The following is a 22251-nucleotide window of genomic DNA, read 5'->3' on the forward strand; positions in this document are numbered from 1 at the left end:
CAAGAAGGACTTGGCTGGGGTGGCCTCAGTAGAGGCACTCTGCCCGAACAGGAAGGTACTGGGGGCCGGGATGGGGGCTGGGGCAGGGGTAGAGCTGCTGGAAGAAGAGGTGGTGGTGCTTGCCATGAACCCAAATGCTGGCTTTGGGGCTGCAGCATCTACAAGGAAAACAATGGAATTAAGGTGAAGAATTATATCATGGTTTAAGTGTAGACAGTGTTTACATTAATTACAAACAGTTAAATAGTGAAAAATAAAAATAGCACCAAAAAAAGAATAAATTCCATAGTAGAACATCCATTCATAAAATCGACAAATACAAAACAGGTTAATAACAATATTAACTACTGCAGCAGAGTATTCCTCTCACCTGTTGTGCTTTGCCCAAAGCTGAATGAGGGCTTAGGTGCTTCTGCTGCTGGGGTCTCACTCTGGTCTTCCGGTTTCTCAAAGGCCAAGGCAGGTGCATTGGGCTGGTCTTTAGGTGGGTCTGGCTTACTGAAGGAAAAGCCAGTAGATGGAGCTGATGCCACCCCCTCTTTACTAGGAACACTGAACAGGAACCCAGAACCCATAGAAGCAACCTCCTTCTCGTGCTTCCCAAAGGTGAAAGAAGGGGCCTTGTCTTTCTCTAGTGATTCCCTGAATATGCTGCCCCCTAGTGGTGTGGTCAGCGCAGTAGCCTTGGCTTCAGCCAGCTTCCCAAACATAGGCGCTGCTGCTGTGGTGGTGGTAGTCGTGGTTTCTGTAGAAGCTCCACTGTCATTCTCTGTAGAAACAGGGAGGCTGAAAGTAGAGGAGGAGGAATCAGAGGTTGCCACCAGATGAAAGGAGAACCCACTGTAAGGGGGTTTGCTCTCCGTGCTAGCAGCTGCTGCAGTGCCGAACGAGAGCCCAACGCCGAATTTGAACCCGGCACCCATACCGGGGGCTTCAGCCTTCTTCCCCTCGTCCACTGCAGGGGTGGAAGCAGCTGAAGCTGCAAATTTGCATCCCTCAGAGGAGCCTCCAAATTGGAAGCCTGCAGAGCTGCTGGTGTCTGTCGAGGTAGAGTCCGATGAGGCAGATGCACCAAATTTGAAGCCCCCTGAAGATGAGGAGTCCAAGAGGGTGCCGCCGAATTTGAAGCCCCCAGAACCAGAGTCCGATGACGCCCCCATGCCAAACTTGAATCCCCCCGAGTCAGAAGAGGACTGGATCCCAAACGATGAGGAACCAAATGCTGAAAGAAACCAGGGATCACATTAATGAGTTCAGAATTCTGTACAAAAAAAACTTTTAAAAAAACGTATGAATTTCCTTAGCACGTTCAGGCTTCACATCTATCCTCAATAAAAATCAAAGATCTCGCTAAAATGACAAAGCCTCTAGAACACACAAAGATGGCAGTTGACAGCTGTACATACCTTTGGGCTCTACTTTAGCTCCAGGCTTGGGGGTCTGGCAGGCCACACACTCCTTGTCTGCTCCCTTGTTCTCAACACAGCACACATCACACTCCCACGCTCCCTCTGGCTTCTTGAACTGGGCCCCAAAGCCTAATAGAGGTGTGGCGCTGACAGGGGTGGGAGTTAGAGATGGAGGCGCAGCCGTTGCTCCTGTTAGGTAGATGAAGATATGAGCGATCAGCAAAAATATAAACACGTACATTTGCATCAGATTCACATCATTTAAACACTTCCTTGAAGATCTTCTGATGTAAACTGAACATTTGGCCAAGATAGCAGTATGGGGCAACTTAAAAAATAAAATAATAAGCACCAGGTTGTTCTCTCGTCTCACTACCTGGCTTAGCGATCCCACAGGAAACACACTTGGTGTCCTGCGCCTTGTTCTGCACCATGCACACGCCACACTCCCATGCTCCCTCTGGCTTCTTAAACTTGTCTCCAAAGCCCAGGAGTGGGGCAGCAGCGGGCAGAGTCTTAGCCTCCAAGAAGGCAGGCATAGTCAGTGTGGTCTTAACTCCAGTCCCAGGCTTGGTTGTCTCACAGGCCACACATTTGACAGCATCAGGCTTGTTCTGAACCAGACAAGTGTCACAGTCCCAGCTTCCTGCAGGCTTTGTGAACAAGGCCCCAAAAGTTGCAGCGGGAGTAGTGGTGGTGGTGGAACCCTCCAGCCCGGACAACAAGGGTATACTGTCGGTTTTTGCTAAAGAGGAGCCAGAGTTTAGTCGCGGGGTCACAGAGGTCACACACTTGGTGTCAGTGGGTTTGTTCTGCACCACACAGGTGTCACAATCCCAGGAACCTGTTGTCGCTTTGAACAAGTCCCCAAGGGAGGGGGTGTTGGTGGACAGTGCTGGGGTCTCCTGGTGGGCTTTGGGGACAGGGGAGGTCTGAGTAACAGGAACGGCAAATCCTATGGGGAAGACGACAAGGGGTTAAAAACCACTAAAACAAAATAGAAAACTAATGGCACTATTTGAACCCTCCCATTAAAATGGCAACATAACAGTTGCCATAACCGTCATGACAGCTGATGGAGTACCAGTTTATGGCAACGGACTTGTGTCATCAAGATAAATCATCACAGGTAATTCTCACCAGGTCCATTCAGGAGGTCCAGAACACTGCCCTGTTTCAACACCTTGGCTGGTTTAAATGGCCCTTCAAACTCATCCATGCTCTCACTGGCAGCGTGCTTCACTACAGAGACACCAATGGAAACAACTATTAGCTATTAAATTAATTTCCCTTTACGTCAAAGTTTGGATCTTGATCTTGATCTTATCCTGGAGTTGATCCAAGCTTACCTGCTGCCAATACTGGGGTGGCCATCTTCCCGTTGGATAGTGACAGACCCGTTTTCACTACAGGTGCACTGAAGGTAAATCCAGACTGAAAAGACAAAAACAATTACCAACATCCGACAGTGCAAGGTTTGGTTTCAATACCTGGTACAGAAGTAAGAATATGAACTCACTGTTGAGTGTCAAAAACAGAAACAACAATATTCTATAGGGGTAATACTGTCATCACAGCAGGCATACTCAAGCTGCAGTAAAGCTGTGGGACTTACAGACGGGGAGAAGGACGGTGGGCTAGCAGCAGTTGCCATGACGATGGGGGAGGAGAAGGTGAAAGGTGTGGAGGGAGGGGTAGAGGGGGCTGTAGTCGGTGGCACCTGGAATAAAGACGACAACTGATCCAGGTCAGTTTCAGCAGATGTCACACTATTTATTCACTAGGCCTTCATGGTTATTAGGATGAACACTGAACACATTGAAATAAAGCTAGTGGAAGTCACAATGTCAAAGCCTGCATCCCAAATGGCATCCTACAGGGCCTGGTCACAAGTAGTGCACCATATAGGGAATAGGGTCAGACGTAGTGCACCATATAGGGAATGGGGTGCCATTTGGGATGTAAGCAAGTGGAGCTGGACGGACCTTGTTACGGATGGGCTCCTCCAGGACAGGTGAGGTAGTGAGAGCGGCAGTGGGAGTGACTGTGGCGGTGGGAGGTTGGAAGAAGCTGAAGCTGGGCAGACTGAAGGACGGGCTGTGGGGGAGCGAGATGGCTGGCAGGTCCGATAGCTCAGCGATCTGAAGAGAGTCAAATAGAGTATTTAAAACAGCATGCAGCACCAGATCATTTCTACACAGAAGGGGTATTTTTAAATCTCACTTTCAACCTTTTCTGAAGAGATTTAGAACCAAAATCATTTGTTTATCATTTGCCGGGAAACCAAACTTTTCTCCCCAGAAAGGAGAGGGGTCACAGAGAGTGAGAACGGAGAATCCACCTGGTCTTCAGGACGTTTGGAAGAGGGTCTTGTGCTGGTCCTCTCCCTCTTCATCTTCCCACCTCCTGACCCTGTGCTGCTGAATGCAGGAGTGCTGGACAGAGGGTAGGTGGGTAGAATGCTGCTTGTGCTTTGAGAAGGACCTGCCACTGCTTCAGGAATCAGAGGGGATTGTCTTGTGGGCTGGAGGCAAAGCAGAGGTGGAACATGAAACGCAAGCAGCAGTCTGGCTGTAATTTGGAAAGCAACTCTGGAATAAAACAGACTTAGTTTGTAAAGGCTTCTACACATCTATCCAACCATCTATGGACAGGTCTTAAATGAATCAGCACGGTGTGTGGTCTCAGTTGATCGCCGCTGGACACAGTAGCTGGACATCGTAGTTGGTCCCGATTCAACATGTAGAAACACAGTCATTGACGGTCTGAGTTCGGGGAAAACTTCCCAACACATTATCTATAGTTCATTTGTGGTAGTTGGATGGATACGTAGAAGCCATTAGCTGACTAGGTGGTGCTAGGGGTCCTCACCGTGTCTCTAGGGGTCCGAGCCAGGCCCCCAGGGGTCAGAGAGGGCCTGAAGGACATGGAACGGTTCCCCGACACTGACGCTGCCGCCGGGATCACCAGCTTCTGGACTGGGGGGAGGGGAGAGTCCAGCTGGAGGGCGAACACACAAAAACGTCCGATAAATACTCAAAACAAGGTGTCCCAGGCCCGCGAGCACACACAAATGTACAACATTAATATGTTTGTCTCAGCTCTCCAATCCATATATGGCCATTATCCACAGCTGGATTAATCTGGCCAAATAAAAGTTCTAATAAACTGGCACGTACCACTGCCAAACTTTCATTGTAACAAAATGTTTGCATGGTCCTTGAGAAATCTCAAAAAAAGGTAGCACTTAGTCAATATGGCCACAACATTGAGAGGAACCAGCCCTCGAGCCTTCTGCCCCAAAAAGCCATCTATGGATCTGGACAGTCTTGTCAGACCTCCTTACTCCTCAACGGCCCATTGTCAGGGCTTAGTGACCAGCTGTCACAGCTGGACCATTTAACAGTTACGGACAGCCATCCAGCTTTGGCATAGCTAACCCTACTAGATAGCAACACAAAGAGACACACATGCTCACAAATGCTTACAAACACGCTCTTCACTCACTCACACACACCCGCTTACTTAAAACACACGCGTGCTCACAGACTCAGCGCATAAACACAGCAGAGCAGTGGTGAACAGCTGCCCCAGCCTGACACCCATTAACTTCAGCAGACAGGAATAAAAGGGGCAGGAGGAACTAACAATGACACCACTGTTCACACCAACTAACTGCAGTGTTTGGCTCAAGACCTTTCAGCTGCTGCTGTGCATGTTAGTTGTTGGGGTTCATAATATTGTGGACAAACAGCTGGGAGAAAACTGGTTAACAAACACACGTAGAGGAGAGGAGACCAGCCATAAATGTCAATTGTCAGTGTCAAGAGATTTTGTAAAGGGTGTTTCGAAGATAAACACTTACCAGTTTCTTTTTGGCCTGAAAATGTGAAAGGTGTAGAGTGCTGCCATCCAGTGACTGAAGGACATAGGAGAAATAACTGTAAGATCATGACAACAATGGAGGACCTAAAACGTTTAACGAGAAATACTCATCACTTACTGTTGATAAGGGAGAGGAAACTGTAGAGGGGATTCTCTTGGCATCCTGTTAAGACAAACACACAACTGTGATGCACTTGTTAACATAAACAACCAATATTTACAATTACTTGGTAGCCAAGTAGAGATGTTAACTTCACTTCCTTGTGAGGATTCACCACTTCTCAAATCACTTTTCCAGAAATAGAATAGAAAATGTAAGGTATAAAGCTGACTGAGGTTGAAAGGTCTACACAATAAAATAGAACGGTTCTGTAACCATTGTGCCAGGCTGAGTAAGCCAATGTTCCTGCTAATCTGAAGATTCCATATTCAATTAAAACATGTGTACTCACAGCGAGGGGGCTGGACATGCGCTCCAGGGACTGTAGGATGCGTCGGGCGGTAGCGCTGGTCACCCCACAGGGCTGAGCCCCAGCAGGCTTGGCCTTGATCTGTCTCCGCAATGGAGCCTAGAGGGGAAAATATAGCAGTCAAATTTCCCACAGAATATTGTTTCTTGCCTAGGAGAAAATCAATAGGGAAACATTGTTGAGTTGTAGAGAACTACCTGGTAAGGTATGGCTGTGCGTGAACGGGCTGTTCTAACAGCAGCCGCTCCCCCGTAGGTAGTCTTCCCTGGGTAGAAGGGGGAATCCCCCAACTGACTGGAATTCAGCACTGAACTGTTCATTGTAGACTAGTGGAGAAGAACACAAATGCCCAATGTTAAAAAACACTAAATAATGCTAAATAAATAATTTTGCACGCCCAATTTTTCAGTTTTTGATATGTTAAAAAAGTTTGAAATATCCAATAAATGTCGTTCCACTTCATGATTGTGTCCCACTTGTTGTTGATTCTTCACAAAAAAATACAGTTTTATATCTTTATGTTTGAAGCCTGAAATGTGGCAAAAGGTCGCAAAGTTCAAGGGGGCCGAATACTTTCGCAAGGCACTGTACATGATAGAATCACCTTTGGCAGCGATTACAGCTGAGAGTCTATATATATATATTTTTTTTTATCTCGGTCAAGGTGTTGGGGATCATGGCTAGACAGCAATGTTCAAGTCTTGCCATAGGTTTTCAAGCAGATTTAAGATGAAACTGTAACTTGGCTACTCAGGAACATTCACTGTCTTCTTGATAACTAACTCCAGTGTAGATTTGGCTTTGTGTTGTTGATTACCGTCCTGCTGAAAGATGATTCCTCTCCCAGTGGCTGGTGTAAATCAGACTGGAGCAGGTTTTGCCTCTTTCCGTGACATAGTGAAAGTATTGTCCAGTAAAGAGGCAGAAACTTCAGTTTAGGCTAGTTGCGCAGGCAAACATGAACGCCATAACATGCCCACCACCACTAAGCTCAATACACAACACTCCATCACGTTGTTTTATCCAGTTTAAAAAAAAATCCATCGACAAAGACTGCCAAGTCTTGATGTCAAGAACACCCATACCATGATGCAACCACCACCATGCTTGAAAATAAGAAGGCAGTTACTCAGTGATGTGTTGTGTTTTCCCCAAAACATAAGGCTTTGCAAAAAGTGGATTCCTTTGACGTATTACTTTAGTGCCTTGCTGCATACATATGCATGTTTTGGAATATTTTTTATTCTGGATATTTGTATTCTTCTTTTCAATCTGTCATTTCAGTCATTATTGTGGAGTCACTACAATGTTGATCCGTCCTCAGCTATCCCATCACAGCCATTGAACTTCGTAGCCATTTTAAAACCACCAAATGGCCTCAGCAGTTTCATTCCGGTCCTGCAGCTTAGTTCAGAAGGACACCATCTTTGATGTGTCTGTGTGGTTTAATACATCACCCACAGCATAACTGTTAACTTGATCATGCTTAAAGAGATATTCAGGGTCTGATTTGTTATTGTTATCCATCTACCAATAACTGCCCTTTATGAGGCTTTCAAAAAGCTCCCTGGTCTTTGTAGTTTAATATGTGCTTAAAGGACCTTACAGATGTTGTATGCATGAGGGACAGAAGGGGTAGTCAAAAATAATTTTAACTCCATTATTTTACACAGAGTGAGTCCATATAACTTACTATGTGATTTGCTAAGCCAAATTTTACTTCTGAACTCATTTAGGCTTGCCTAAACAAAGGGGGTGAATACTTATACAGTGACTATATCTTAGTTCTAAAAAATGAATTAATTTGTATAATTTTCTTTTCACTTTGACATTATGGTAGTGTTTTGTGTAGATCAAATGAAAATGTTTTTTTTAAAATGCCACTTAACATAAAATGTGGAAAAAAGATAAGGGTGTAAGCTTTCTATTAGGCACTGTATGCATGTTGGTTTTTCTGTTTTTCTGTTAAAATGATCAACTAGTCAAAGTAAATCAACTGAACATCAGTAGCTAAGCGAGTAGAGTTTGTGGACTCTCGACTGGCACTCACAGTGGAGGACTGACTTGACTGACTGACACTCACAGTGGAGGACGTCCCAAAGACAGACAGGTTGAACGCAGGCTTCTTGAGACTGGACTGGGACTGCTGAGGCCCAGAGTGGGTCCGGTCCATCTCCGGGGACCAGAGCTGGGGTAGAGATGCGGTCTTCGAATTAGGTACATCTGGGGACAGATAAGATTCAAATTTGAGTATTCATACAAAATGTGTCATGCAACAAAGGACTGAATTTTAGCAGTACCGACTAGATCCTAAAATCCTATATTCAAGATTTGGGATACATTTCTCAAAGCCACATCCTACCATAAAAATCTCTTCTGCCGAATCAAGACCTCAACAGGATTGCTAGTGGCCAAAACGGGATTCCGTACTTTTGACACACACAATCCCCAACACACATTACCTTTGTCTGATGCACGTGAAGAGAAGCCGCTGGTGGTAGAGATGTTGTCGTCCTCGTGCTGTGAGCTGTTGTCCTTGATCTCTTTGACAAGGGAGAAGCTGGGCGAGGCCCCAACGAAGGGGGCAGAGGAGGTGGAGGGCTGGGAGAAAAGAGAGCTGGGGCCCCTGCGGGCCAGGGAGGTGTCCAAGGAGGGGAAATGGAGGTGAGAGCGGTTGAGGGGGGGCCTAGACAGAACATCCTGGAAGTTCAGGGATGCCCTGCTTGTCGAAGGTTCTGGGGGTGTTGAAGAGAAATGACTAGGGTTAAGATGGGTTGATACATATTTTGAGGTTCAAAATTGCACATAAGTCCCAAGGCAAGTCCAACTACTAGAATTAGGCTTTACAATCCTAACACAAAATATGAAACATTAACAAATATTATAAACTGAGTGGTTGGAGCCCTGAATGCTGATTGGCTGACACCATATCTACTAACCTGTATTGCTGGTACCGGGCTCCGGAGTGTCCCGTCCATCAGGAAGGGGTGGTACCTCCTCGCTGCCATTTGGGGGAGGGGCCTGGCTGTTCTGCTCCGCCCCCACTAAGGCCCCTCCCCCCTCTGCAGCCTCCCCATTCCTGAAGTATTTCTGCAGCCAAGAAGGAACGATGCTCTTGACTGTGTCTGTCACTCGACTAATCAAGCCAGGCTGCTGCTGTTGGAGAGAAAGTGGAGAGCGAGATGGAGAGAATAAAGGGAGACATTTAACACAATAGTGAAACTTTCCAAAACAAAATAAAACCGTGATGAACGTCTAGTGTTACACATTATAGCAAAATACAAATTCATTCAGGGCAAAAAAAATGATAAAATACAAACCCCACCAATGATGAAAGTGTCACTAGGTAACAATAGAGAGAGAGAGAGAGAGCGAGCGAGCAGTGGGCGCACAGGAAAGTAATTCCTCTCAAGCGAAGCCCTACTTACTCAAGCTCTCAGTGAAAAGTGGGTCAGAGGAGTCTGACGCAGCACTGAGCAGCACAGGTCTAATGCTGTAACACACACACACACACACATCCTTCTACAGGAGATCTAGGCTTATATACAAGTCAGAGGAAGATGCTTCCTGTCTTTAAATCAATATCACAAAAACGGTCCTGAAGTGCTCTACAGCTTCATTAACTACACTAAATGTCCTTTTAGAACGGGTCTGCAGGAGCCTCAGGTCCAAGTTAAATTTTGCCGCAGCAATAAAGAGCAACTGTAAAAAGATGGTAGCTCACACACCGCCCAGTCTCCTGGTAGCTTTTGACTCCTGATAACGACCATATGCTCCACTTCACTTCTGCTCATCTGTAAAAACCACCAGTCGAGTACAGAGCAGATATCCACACAGTTTTTACCAAGCAAAGACCAGTGTGCGTAAGCAATCAATTTTACATGACTTATCACAAATTGTTTATTATTATAATAAGACTTTAATGAGTTACATTGACTGCTAAAAGTGACCGGCAAGATATAGCGGTAAAATAAAAAAAAAGTGCCACTGCGAATGGTAGCTCTCAAGAGCTTGACTGTGATGGTCCCGGAATGGAAAAAGTTATGAACTGCTGCTCTAGATAAGTCTAATTAACCTATGTACCAGCCCTAGCCTCTCAGACCCCTCTCTGGGTCAGTTAGTGCTCGCAGGCCTTTGTGATTCTAGGGATTTAAAGACGCTGCATTACTCCTGTGAATGGGGCCATGAGACCACAGGACTGTGCCAGAAATCGGCTCTCATTGTTCTCCCAGGAAGCACTTGTGTGTGTGTGTGTGGTTGAAACAGTGAGATGGTATGGAGGCGTACAATAGGCCTTATGCACATTCCATGATCGAACGTTCTAAACACACTTCCTATCGGTTTGGCAATTTCCGGTCAGTCTAGTTGTTACCGACAATATAACGTTACTACCACTATGTTGCAGTTTTTTTACTAGGTGTCTTCAGGACTTGCCTTAAATTAACATTGTACATTGAATTGTTACATCAGCCTCCGAGACTCCAGCTAGCAAGAATGAAAAGGGGTACAAGATGTATATAGGAAGCTACATAGACAACTACTGGCAGGTGCAAGGTCAGGGAGGTTAGGGAGACCCAATCCATTGCCAGGCTGAGAGTGCATGTTGAAAGAATGATCCGCAGAGTAAAGGAGCACAAGCTGTTTGACACGGTCACCCCCCTGACCATCTCAGGCAGCATCAACCAATTATTTGCAGTGGCGTGCCTGTTGGTCAACTTTCAAAACAGACCTTTGGTCAGAGCATGGGCCAAGCCAGTGTAAATGTACATATGTTTATTTGCTAGCAGCAAAATAATAATTTGTTTATCTATGACATGTATCAATAATGTGTTGTAGTGAATATCAGTTTGTGTGGAACTTGTATTGGCTTTAATTAGGCAATGAGGGAAAGAAACCAAGTAAAACACAGAATAACCAGAATGCAAGATTGAATACAATGTTAGAGATGTGTAATTGATTAACTGAACTGTTGAACATTTGCTGAAATACATTTTTTTTTTAAACAAATCTAATCTACGGTACATTTCTTCGCAGGAACATCAATACTTACAGTGCCTTGCGAAAGTATTCGGCCCCCTTGAACTTTGCGACCTTTTGCCACATTTCAGGCTTCAAACATAAAGATATAAAACTGTATTTTTTTGTGAAGAATCAACAACAAGTCGGACACAATCATGAAGTGGAACGACATTTATTGGATATTTCAAACTTTTTTAACAAATCAAAAACTGAAAAATTGGGCGTGCAAAATTATTCAGCCCCCTTAAGTTAATACTTTGTAGCGCCACCTTTTGCTGCGATTACAGCTGTAAGTCGCTTGGGGTATGTCTATCAGTTTTGCACATCGAGAGACTGACATTCTTTCCCATTCCTCCTTGCAAAACAGCTCGAGCTCAGTGAGGTTGGCTGGAGAGCATTTGTGAACAGCAGTTTTCAGTTCTTTCCACAGATTCTCGATTGGATTCAGGTCTGGACTTTGACTTGGCCATTCTAACACCTGGATATGTTTATTTTTGAACCATTCCATTGTAGATTTTGCTTTATGTTTTGGATCATTGTCTTGTTGGAAGACAAATCTCCGTCCCAGTCTCAGGTCTTTTGCAGACTCCATCAGGGTTTCTTCCAGAATGGTCCTGTATTTGGCTCCATCCATCTTCCCATCAATTTTAACCATCTTCCCTGTCCCTGCTGAAGAAAAGCAGGCCCAAACCATGATGCTGCCACCACCATGTTTGACAGTGGGGATGGTGTGTTCAGGGTGATGAGCTGTGTTGCTTTTACGCCAAACATAACGTTTTGCATTATGGTTTCATCTGACCAGAGCACCTTCTTCCACATGTTTGGTGTGTCTCCCAGGTGGCTTGTGGCAAACTTTAAACAACACTTTTTATGGATATCTTTAAGAAATGGCTTTCTTCTTGCCACTCTTCCATAAAGGCCAGATTTGTGCAATATACGACTGATTGTTGTCCTATGGACAGAGTCTCCCACCTCAGCTGTAGATCTCTGCAGTTCATCCAGAGTGATCATGGGCCTCTTGGCTGCATCTCTGATCAGTCTTCTCCTTGTATGAGCTGAAAGGTTAGAGGGACAGACAGGTCTTTGTAGATTTGCAGTGGTCTGATACTCCTTCCATTTCAATATTATCGCTTGCACAGTGCTCCTTGGGATGTTTAAAGCTTGGGAAATCTTTTTGTATCCAAATCCGGCTTTAAACTTCTTCACAACAGTATCTCGGACCTGCCTGGTGTGTTCCTTGTTCTTCATGATGCTCTCTGCGCTTTTAACGGACCTCTGAGACTATCACAGTGCAGGTGCATTTAAAAGGAGACTTGATTACACACAGGTGGATTGTATTTATCATCATTAGTCATTTAGGTCAACGTTGGATCATTCAGAGATCCTCACTGAACTTCTGGAGAGAGTTTGCTGCACTGAAAGTAAAGGGGCTGAATAATTTTGCACGCCCAATTTTTCAGTTTTTGATTTGTTAAAAAAGTTTGAAATATCCAATAAATGTCATTCCACTTCATGATTGTGTCCCACTTGTTGTTGATTCTTCACAAAAAAATACAGTTTTATATCCTTATGTTTGAAGCCTGAAATGTGGCAAAAGGTCGCAAAGTTCAAGGGGGCCGAATACTTTCGCAAGGCACTGTATTTTTCATAAAACCACTAAATTTAGCACCCATGCAGGGGATCCATTCAGGTGCGAGAGACACTTCTGCAAGTAGTGGTAAAAATAAAAGTGGTCAACCTTCTCTCTTGTAGTTTTTGAAACCTGTAGATCTGTATATATCCTTTCAACTAGGATGTCCCCTTGTGCACAGCTGACAAAGCCACACCAGCTACAACCTGTGAGAAGGATTTCACCTTGCACCTGCCAGTAGTAAGCATGAGATCTCTTCAACTTCAGCTCTCCATTCTGCATCTACAGGTAAAGACATCAGCTCTCCATTCTGCATCTACAGGTAAAGACATCAGCTCTCCATTCTGCATCTACAGGTAAAGACATCAGCTCTCCATTCTGCATCTTCAGGTAAGGACATAAGCTCTCCATTCTGTATCTTCAGGTAAGGACATCAGCTCTCCATTCTGTATCTTCAGGTAAGGACATCCGCTCTCCATTCTGTATCTTCAGGTAAGGACATCAGCTCTCCATTCTGTGTCTTCAGGTAAGGGCAGTCAACATAACTTGGTACATTTGGGCACTTGACCTCTAAGAGTCCAAAGTGTGGTCTCACACTGGAATCAAATATGATTCCATCTGGAGAGGATCCTAACCACGGAGCATCTGGGTGCACTACGAAGCCACACGGAAAGAAGTTAACATTCTTCAGTGTGCAGTACTCCTGTACAGCCACTGGCTCCATGGCTAGCCCCCTCTTCATCTCCATGGTCTGCATACACATAACACTTCCTGCAACACAGGAGCAGTGGCTTTGGACCACTATCACTGGTACGGAGTGCTTAACACCATCTGTGAAGATAAGTGTGATGGAAGACTGAAGTGAGAATGAATAACAATAAACATAGTAGTGTCTAGTCTTCTTAACTATACAGGAATACATTGTGTTTCAGTAACAAAACTACCAAACACTGCATCAACAGATCTTAGCCAAATAACCTGTTAAGTGGGTAATTCTAAATTGTGATTGGGACCCATGCTTAATATCTATCTACTGATAAGATTAAATGTTGACACTGTCTCCAACACATTTGGACCATGATGACAGTGTCTCACAGGAGATGTTTAACAAGGTCCCTAGTAGCCATCTATAACCTTTCCCTACTCTCATGCTGTGCAGCTTTTCACTCTTCCTCATGGACCTGTGGCAGGCAGCCCTCACGGTGATCTCCCCTGTCAATGTATTTTTGTGTAGAAGACATGAATAACAATTATTTTTAGCTAGCAAATATAGTTAGCAAGCATAACTTAAAAATTATGAAAATACACACATTCTCAGGTAGATTGTCAAAGTTACATCATTTTACGAAGTAACTAGCTAGCTACAGTTAATAGTTAAATTAGCTAGCTAATGATTGTAGCTAGCTAACGTTATATCTGTCACTGACTTGGTACTCACCTTCATAGTTGTCTATGTAGCTTCCTATATACATCTTGAACCCCTTTTCATTCTTGCTAGCTGGAGTCTTGAGGCCGATGTAACAATTCGATGTACAATATTAATTTGAGGCAAGTCCTGAAGACACCTAGTAAAAAAACTGCGACATAGTGGTAGTAACGTTATATTGTCGGTGACAACTAGACTGACCGGAAATTGCCAAACCGATAGGAAGTGTGTTTAGAACGTTCGATCATGGAATGTGCATAAGGCCTATTGACAGAAGTGAACCAATGAGCTGCTAGGCTATACAAACTGGACAATGCGTCTGACTCAGATTGTAGCGTTTCATAAAAAAAGGAAGATAATTATTTTTGCCATTTCAAATGTGTGCAAGGTAATACAGAACACCAGTTGAACTTGCATCTGTCCCTTAACATGTGCCAGCACAACCATAAATCATAATTTAGGACCACTACAAAAGCAGACCGGTCAAGTGGTCAACATAGCTAAATATACAGACCCCAAACCCTGTAAACACTGGCTCGGGGTTCCACACAAACAGATGTAAATGCAATGTTCATTATTTCCTATATGACTGAAAGAGCTCACTGTGTCACACCACAATAGGCCCCTCCCCTGGGGGAGGTTAGTTCTATGACACATCCTGTATACAGACCACACAGGTTTAACCTCTAAAAGACTAGGCCTCGGGGGGTTGTGAGTGTCACCTTTCCATATTAGTTAGTTGGCCACACCATTCAGGCGCTACAGATGTTTTCGTGAGATAACCGGTTTTCGTGATGTCCCCTGGTCTGAAACAGCGCTTTGGCTCTGCTATACATTCCACCGCAGATGCGGAAGGCCAACATAGGCAGCTTGAGACACAGCAAATGTTAAAAAATATATATTAAAAAATTCTCTAGCTTAAACATTTGATTGGTATTTTTTTAAATGTTAATTTGGCTGATGCTCGGGTGCATCAATAGAGTTAAGTTAAAGACAACTAGCCTGGTAGGCCTAACTATACTGAACAAAAATATAAACAGACATGTAGTGTTGGTCCCATGTTTCATGAGGTAAAATAAAAGATCCCAGAATTTTTCCATACACACAAAAAGCTTATTTCTCTAAAATGTTGTGAGCAAACTTGTTTACATCCCTGTTAGTGAACATTTCTCCTTTGCCACTCTAAAATATGCAGTTTTGTCACACAAAACAATGCCACAGATGTCTCAAGTTGTGAAGGAGCGTGCAATTTGCATGCTGACTGACGGAATGTCCACCAAAGCTGTTGCCAGAGAATTTAATGTTAATTTCACTACCATAAGCCACCTCAAATGTCATTTTAGAGAATTTTGCAGTACGTCCAACCAGCCTCATAACCGCAGACCACGTTTAACCACTTTAACCAGCCCAGGACCTCCTCATCCAGCTTCTTCACCTGTGAAATTGTCTGTGACCATCCACCAGGACAGCTGATGAAACTGAGTATTTCTGTCTGTAATAAAGCTCTTTTGTGGGGAAAACAAATTTTGATTGGTTGGGCCTGGCTCCCCAGTGGGTGGGCCTATGCCCTCACAGGCCCACCCATGTCTGCACTCCTGCCCAGTCATGTGAAATCAATAAATTAGGGCCTAATTTATTTATTTCAATTGAGTGATCTCCTTATATGAACTGTAACTCAGTAAAATCATAGAAATTGTTGCATTTATATTTTTGTTCAGTATGTAGCAAAGTGTCAATGGCATGTGGAAAAAATATATTACCGATGCATTTTTAAAAAGGGAGGTCCAATCTGTAAGGACGCTTCGTGAGAGGACGCTTCGTGAGAGGACACTTCGTGAGAGGACACTTCGTGAGAGGACGCTTCGTGAGAGGACGCTTCGTGTTAAATTCAACAAGGTGGGATGAAAGCAATTTTCCCTCCCTCCAAGGACAATAACCTGAAACCAGCTGCTGTGATGACACTAGATAGAGGTCGACCGATTATGATTTTCCAACGCCGATACAATTATTGGAGGACCAAAAAAAGCCAATGCCGATTAAATTGGCCGATTTTTTTATTTGTAAGAATGACAATTACAACCATACTGAATTAACACTTATTTTAAACATGATATAATACATCAATAAAATCAATTTAGCCTAAAAAATTATGAAGCACGTTCAATTTGGTTTAACTAATGCAAAAACAAAGTGTTGGAGAAGAAAGTAAAAGTGCAATATGTGCCATGGAACTCAAAGCTAACATTTGAGTTCCATGCTCAGAACATGAGAACATATGAAAGCTGGTGGTTCCTTTTAACATGAGTCTTCGAAAATTCCCAGGTAAGAAGTTTTAGGTTGTAGTTGTTATAGGACTATTTCTCTCTATACCATTTGTATTTCATATACCTTTGACTATTGGATGTTCTTATTGGCACTTTAGTATTGCCAGTGTAACAGTATAGCTTCCGTCCCTCTCCTCGCCCCTACCTGGGCTCAAACCAGGAACACATCGACAACAGCCACCCTCGATGCAGCGTTACCCATGCAGAGCAAGGGGAACAACTTCTCCAAGTCTCAGAGCGAGTGACGTTTGAAATGCTATTAGCACGCACCCCGCTAACTAGCTAGCCATTTCACATCGGCTACACCAGCCTAATCTCGGGAGTTGATAGGCATGAAGTCATAAACAGCTCAATGCTTGAAGCATTGCAAAGAGCTGCTGGCAAACCGCACAAAAGTGCGGTTTGAATGAATGCTTATGAGCCTGCTCGTGCCTACCATCGCTCAGTCAGACTGCTCTATCAAATCATAGACTTAATTATAACACACAGAAATACGAGCCTTTATTAATATGGTCGAATCCGGAAACTATCATCTCGAAAACAAGATGTTTATTCTTTCAGTGAAATACGGAACCGTTCCATATTTTATCTAACGGGTGGCATCCATAAGTCGAAATATTCCTGTCACATTGCACAACCTTCAATGTTATGTCATAATTACATAAAATCATGGCAAATTAGTTCGCAATGAGCCAGGCGGCCCAAACGGTTGCATATACCCCGACTCTGCGTGCAATGAACGCAAGAGAAGTGACACAATTTCACCTGGTTAATATTGCCTGCTAACCTGAATTTCTTTTAGCTAAATATGCAGGTTTAAAAATATATTCTTCTGTGTGTTGATTTTAAGAAAGGCATTGATGTTTAGGTACACGTTGGAGCAACGACAGTCCATTTTTGAGAATGCGCACCGCATCGATTATATGCAACGCAGGACATGCTAGATAAACTAGTAATATCATCAACCATGTGTAGTTAACTAGTGATGATGGTTGATTGATTGATTGTTTTTTTATAAGATAAGTTTAATGCTAGCTAGCAACTTACCTTGGCTTCTTACTGCATTCGCGTAACAGGCAGACTCCTCGTGGAGTGCAATGAGAGGCAGGTGGTTAGAGTGTTGGACTAGTCAACTGTAAGGTTGCAAGATTGAATCCCCGAGCTGACAAGGTAAAAATCTGTCGTTCTGCCCCTGAACAAGGCAGTTAACCCACCGTTCCAAGGCCGTCATTGAAAATAAGAATGTGCTCTTAACTGACTTGCCTAGTTAAATAAAAAGGTATAAAAATAAAAATTTTTTAAAAAGTTTAGTTTTTAAGTGTCTAAAAATACAGATTTCCAATTGTTATGAAAACTTGAAATCGGCCAATCCAATTAAAAATCGGTCGGCCTCTAGATGACACAGTTCATAACTTTTACATGTCCATTTAAAAGTGAGTAGGCCTACTGCTTCCCTCACCAAAACTTCCCAGCTGACGGAAGAAAAGCACAATTAATGCGTGTGGGGTCCAACCAAATAAGTGGAATGTGCAGCTGACATGTAGGCGGCCTACAAAAACATAACCCTAACTGAAAGTTCGAGTTCACTGGTCTGAAGTGAACTCCAGTCAAATATTCCGCTAGTTTGGCCTACACGTCCTCTTTGTTTTTACTGCTGGCGGGCTTCTGGCCTTCACTTTCCAATAGCCAATCTAAAAGTCCCAGTCTTCGCCCACAGGCTATTGATAAAATTACTTTATAATAAACTCCTAAATGGTGCATTGTTCCTGTCAACTGAAAAAATGTACAGACATGTTTTGACTTATGAAAACATACTGTGGCATTTCATGTCAAGGTGTTTTATGTTCCTGGAAATCTGGACACTGATATGACATAGAACAGGGATGGGCAACTAACTTTTCTAGGCCAGCAGATCAATTCCCCACCCCCGAATGAAAAGACTGAGCCACGAGTTGAGGACCAATGTAATCAGATTCCCTCCCTCTTGCAAATATTGCATTATCATCCCCTTCATTTGAGGAAGACTGATTAAATATTTTATTAATCAAATGTGTCGTCAAAAATAGTGATGTTAAAATTAGGTCTGACACACCTTGACCAGTTGACTGGTTGATTGTTGGCAGGGCCTAAAATTACATGACAGGTAGATAAATAATAATCTACCAGCCATAATGTTTTTTCCCCAGCTAAAATTACACCAACAAAACAGATGAGCATGCTTTGTAATGTTTCTAAAACAATAAATGTATTACTAGCTAATTTGTCCTGGGACATAAACACTGGGTTGTTATTTTACCTGAAATGCACAAAGTCCTCTACTCTGACAATTAATCCACATATAAAATGGTCAACAGAGTAGGTTTCTAGTACTCTCTCCTCCTTCCTTCAGGCTTCTTCTGCTTTGGACTTTATATGGCGGTTGGCAACCAATTTTAAGGTGCCTTAACATAAACCGATTGAACTGGAGTGTGAACCTCAGTTCATCTTTCAATCACCCACGTGGGTATATGCGACTCAAAACCAATGAGGAGAAGGAAGAGGCAGGACTTGCAGCGCGTCAAGTGTCACAAATTTCTATTTTAGTGCCTGGCTACGTTGACGCATGCGAGCAGTGTGGGTGCAATGATAATGTTAATGTACACATGTTATTCTAACTATACAACGCTCGCGCACATGATGCAAACAGCCTGGTCAGCATGTAAGTGTGTGTGCTGTTTAGTCTTCATACTTAGGCCGATATTTCAATAAATATGCTACTGTATCAATCAACCCTGGAATAGAACCACGGTCTGTAGTGACGCCTCTAGCACAGATGCAGTGCCTTAGACCGCTGCTCCACTCGGGAGCCCCATGTCATCACACAAGCATATGAGTCATTCATGCTTTGAAATGCAATCGAGTATTTCCGTTTTAAAATTAATTAACAAAGGAAGCTTTGAATAATTATCCAAAACAAGATACACCGCAGTTCACGAATGCATGCAATATTTTTTAGTATTTGCTGCAATTAAGGCTTTATACAGTAATATATATTATTTACCTTCATTAGAACAGACTCTAGTATACATCATTTATTTTGTGTTTACACTGTTCCAAATGGTCTGAAAATATATCGTAATCTAACAGCACCTGTTTGGCACACATAATACTCACACAGTGCTCGCTCATATACCCTCTTTTCTTGATCTCCAGTAGTTCCCACAACTATGTCAAATGTCTTCCACAGATCTGACTTCCCCTTTCCCTCCTGAGAAACCAGTAAACATTTGCCTGTTTCAAGTTTCTTTTTCATGTCCCCCGCAACCATTTTGTCCTCCCACTTCACCTAGAGTGGGTGAAACGGTGCTTTGGTGATGCCATTTCACTTCCTTGTGTTCTAAAATAAATTTGACCAAGACAAATATCATTCTTCATGTTCTAAATCGTTCACTGGGGTCTTTCTAACATATGAACATTATATCCAAGAAGTCAGACTTAGTCAAATAATAAAAAGCACTCGACAGAGTGGTGCCACTTTCACGAAGCAACTTTTGGGGATTTTACATATGATGATCATCTGCAAAGTTGTTTCCATATTTTACAAAAAAAAAATATTAAAAGGGTAGACTCAGCGGTATGACGTAGATGCAGAAAGTAAACAGCAAAGTGGGTCAATTTCTGCAACAACTAAGAGTGTTGAAACACGAGGCTCAAATTCTGTTTTGGTGCCCTGGCTAGCACGCTGTGAACTGCGTGAAGCGAACCTGTGCACATACTCTGTGTGACAGAGTGAAGTCTTGCATCTCACTCATCTCAATATCTGTGGTGCTGCTCATGGCAACATTGTTTTGTTGAGTCTACCTTTAACATGAGAGAATCTGAATGATATGTTAAAGCCTTGGTGTAAAGTACTTAAGTAAAAATACTGTAAGTAGTTTTTGGGGGTATTTTTTACAACTTTTACTTCACTACATTCCTAATGAAAATATACTGCAGGTTTCCTGCATGTTCCCTTACACTCGTTACATTTTGAATCCTTAGCAGAACAGGAAAATGGTACAATTCACACACTTATCAAGAGAACACCACTGGTCATCGCTACTGCCTTTGATCTGGCTAAATAACTCAACACAAATGCTTTGTTTGTAAATTGTGTCTGATCATTGGAGTGTTCCCCTGGCTATCTGTAAAAAAAAAGGGACGTGCTGTGGTTTGCTTAATATAAGGAATTTGAAATAATGTTACACTTACTTTTGATACTTAAGCACATTTCAATTGCATGACAATTGCATACTTTTCCCACCACTGTGTAAAAGGCTTTGAGAATCTAAAGCTTGTGATACACTCAGTGCTCCGTTGACATTTCACAGAGAGAAGATCTCTCACAAAAACAAGCCTAAAAATATGAGAATCATTTGGTAGAATATTAAGATGCTACATGTTATGTCTCAAACTCGATCTTACCTCCAAGAAGAGGACTAGTTCAACTAATTCTCGCACAGCATCCAGCCTAGCTGACAATGCTATTGATTTAGTCACCCTACAAGGTTTAAAACCTTAATAACTTTAACAGATGATAGAGACATGAGGTTTGAACCGTATTGTGTTTGGTCTGATTGTTATCGGGCCCGGTTCGCCCTTTTAAAACATTGTATTATCCGGTTCGGTTACGATTGTCATCGGGTCCAACTTTTTGGACCCTGGAAGACCTCTAGTCCACTGTCCTCAAATGAGCTCAATGCCCCAGGCTAGGCTACGACTGGTTAGCTACGTTTCCACACCGCCTCACATTTATGCCCCTTTTGAGATGAACATGATATTGCCTTGTTTTTAAGAAATATGGAAACGGACTACTACCACGGCCTAATGTTGATATTTTATTTATGTTGCCTTAGTAGATTGTAACCAAGTAATGATAATGTTAAAACCCGATCTAGCCTCCAACGTTTAGGTAGTATTGAACCAGTCAACCATGTGGTCACTTGAAACGGGTCTGAAATTAGCTAGTTAGCAATGCTAACTAAAATTGCGCACTAGCTACACATTATGACCTAATCGGCTATGAAATGACAAAGACCAACGCCAAATGTCTTAAAAATAGAAAACATATACATTATTGAATTGGGAGATACAATCAACTTATCACAACTGATATGATATTCCATAGATTACGTTGCATATCAATGTAGGCAAAGAGACAACGCAAAACTAGCTAGGTTGTTAGCTAATTTCGGATGCTTGCTAAATCTAACGTTAGCTACTCGTCGACTGCTTGCTAGTTTGAATAGCTACGCAATGTAGCCAACGCAAACTTGACAAGAAGCCAGTAACGTTACTACATATAAACTAGTGCATTTCAATATTTCTACAAGACAGTGTGTTAAATAACTATGGCTGTCGTTAGTCTTTGCCGTTTTAAAAGATAGACACCGGTTACCTGGCTAGTACCACGTTAGTTCCCTGAACCGGCAAAATGTTTCTCGCTAGCTTGCTCGTTTCCTTGACACAGCGTGGAGGCCATGAGCGCTAAGACTAGGCCACACAAAATGTCTCCACGAAAACAATAACACAAGAGCGAAAAGACAACTGTCAAGAAACTACATGCTATCCTTCAATGTGGAACATTCATACGAACACGGTTATTTCATTTACCTGTTTGCTTTTGGCGTAAGGTTTCGAAGCGCTATGACATCTTCTGCTTCTAATTTTCCCTCCACCCGTGGCCGCCATGGCTAGATTGAATATCGACTCGGCACCGGATAGCTGTTCCAACTGTCCTGTCATAGCATTAACCATAGAGTTTAGCGACTCAGTCCTCTTGGAAGGAAGCTTCAAGTTAAAAGAGAACCATGGGAAATGCAGTTTAGGCATTCACACTTGTGAGCCTCTTCGGGGTTTATTTACGTAGTGCCCCTAAAACCTATAAATATCAGATATATGAGTGACAAAGGAAATTAACAGACTTAAAAATGTGATGTACATTTCCCAATGAAAAATAAACAAATTAAAACAGTTGCACTAGACTCAGATCCTCAAAATATGTGTACACGCATGCATTATTTTATCAGTGTCATTTATTCAATACACAATGCATGGGAGATTAATGGAA

The 22251-nt window shown here is 42.9% G+C and overlaps 1 protein-coding gene across 4 annotated transcripts in view; it reads right to left on the minus strand.

The window, feature by feature from the left end:
* LOC115131300 (nuclear pore complex protein Nup153) overlaps positions 1-22013 on the minus strand; it is a 24774-nt gene extending 2761 nt beyond the window's left edge. The window contains exons 1-18 of one of the 4 annotated variants that reach the window (XM_029662891.2): positions 21795-22013; positions 8704-8920; positions 8227-8499; positions 7815-7987; positions 5962-6090; positions 5747-5863; positions 5413-5457; positions 5275-5328; positions 4281-4409; positions 3751-3933; positions 3395-3550; positions 3025-3129; positions 2759-2843; positions 2550-2651; positions 1762-2364; positions 1407-1598; positions 371-1222; positions 1-158 (exon numbers count right to left, since the gene is read on the minus strand). The exon at positions 1-158 is cut by the window's left edge and continues 139 nt beyond it. In XM_029662891.2, coding sequence (XP_029518751.2) covers positions 1-158; positions 371-1222; positions 1407-1598; positions 1762-2364; positions 2550-2651; positions 2759-2843; positions 3025-3129; positions 3395-3550; positions 3751-3933; positions 4281-4409; positions 5275-5328; positions 5413-5457; positions 5747-5863; positions 5962-6090; positions 7815-7987; positions 8227-8499; positions 8704-8920; positions 21795-22013 — 3792 coding nt within the window. The remainder of the gene's footprint in view (positions 159-370; positions 1223-1406; positions 1599-1761; positions 2365-2549; positions 2652-2758; positions 2844-3024; positions 3130-3394; positions 3551-3750; positions 3934-4280; positions 4410-5274; positions 5329-5412; positions 5458-5746; positions 5864-5961; positions 6091-7814; positions 7988-8226; positions 8500-8703; positions 8921-21794) is intronic. The other 3 variants (XM_029662893.2, XM_029662892.2, XM_029662895.2) reach the window with 3 other exon arrangements.
* Positions 22014-22251: the final 238 nt, after the last annotated feature.

The sequence above is a fragment of the Oncorhynchus nerka genome, linkage group LG7 (assembly GCF_034236695.1).
Source record: "Oncorhynchus nerka isolate Pitt River linkage group LG7, Oner_Uvic_2.0, whole genome shotgun sequence".
In the NCBI taxonomy this organism is placed as follows: Eukaryota; Metazoa; Chordata; class Actinopteri; order Salmoniformes; family Salmonidae; genus Oncorhynchus; species Oncorhynchus nerka.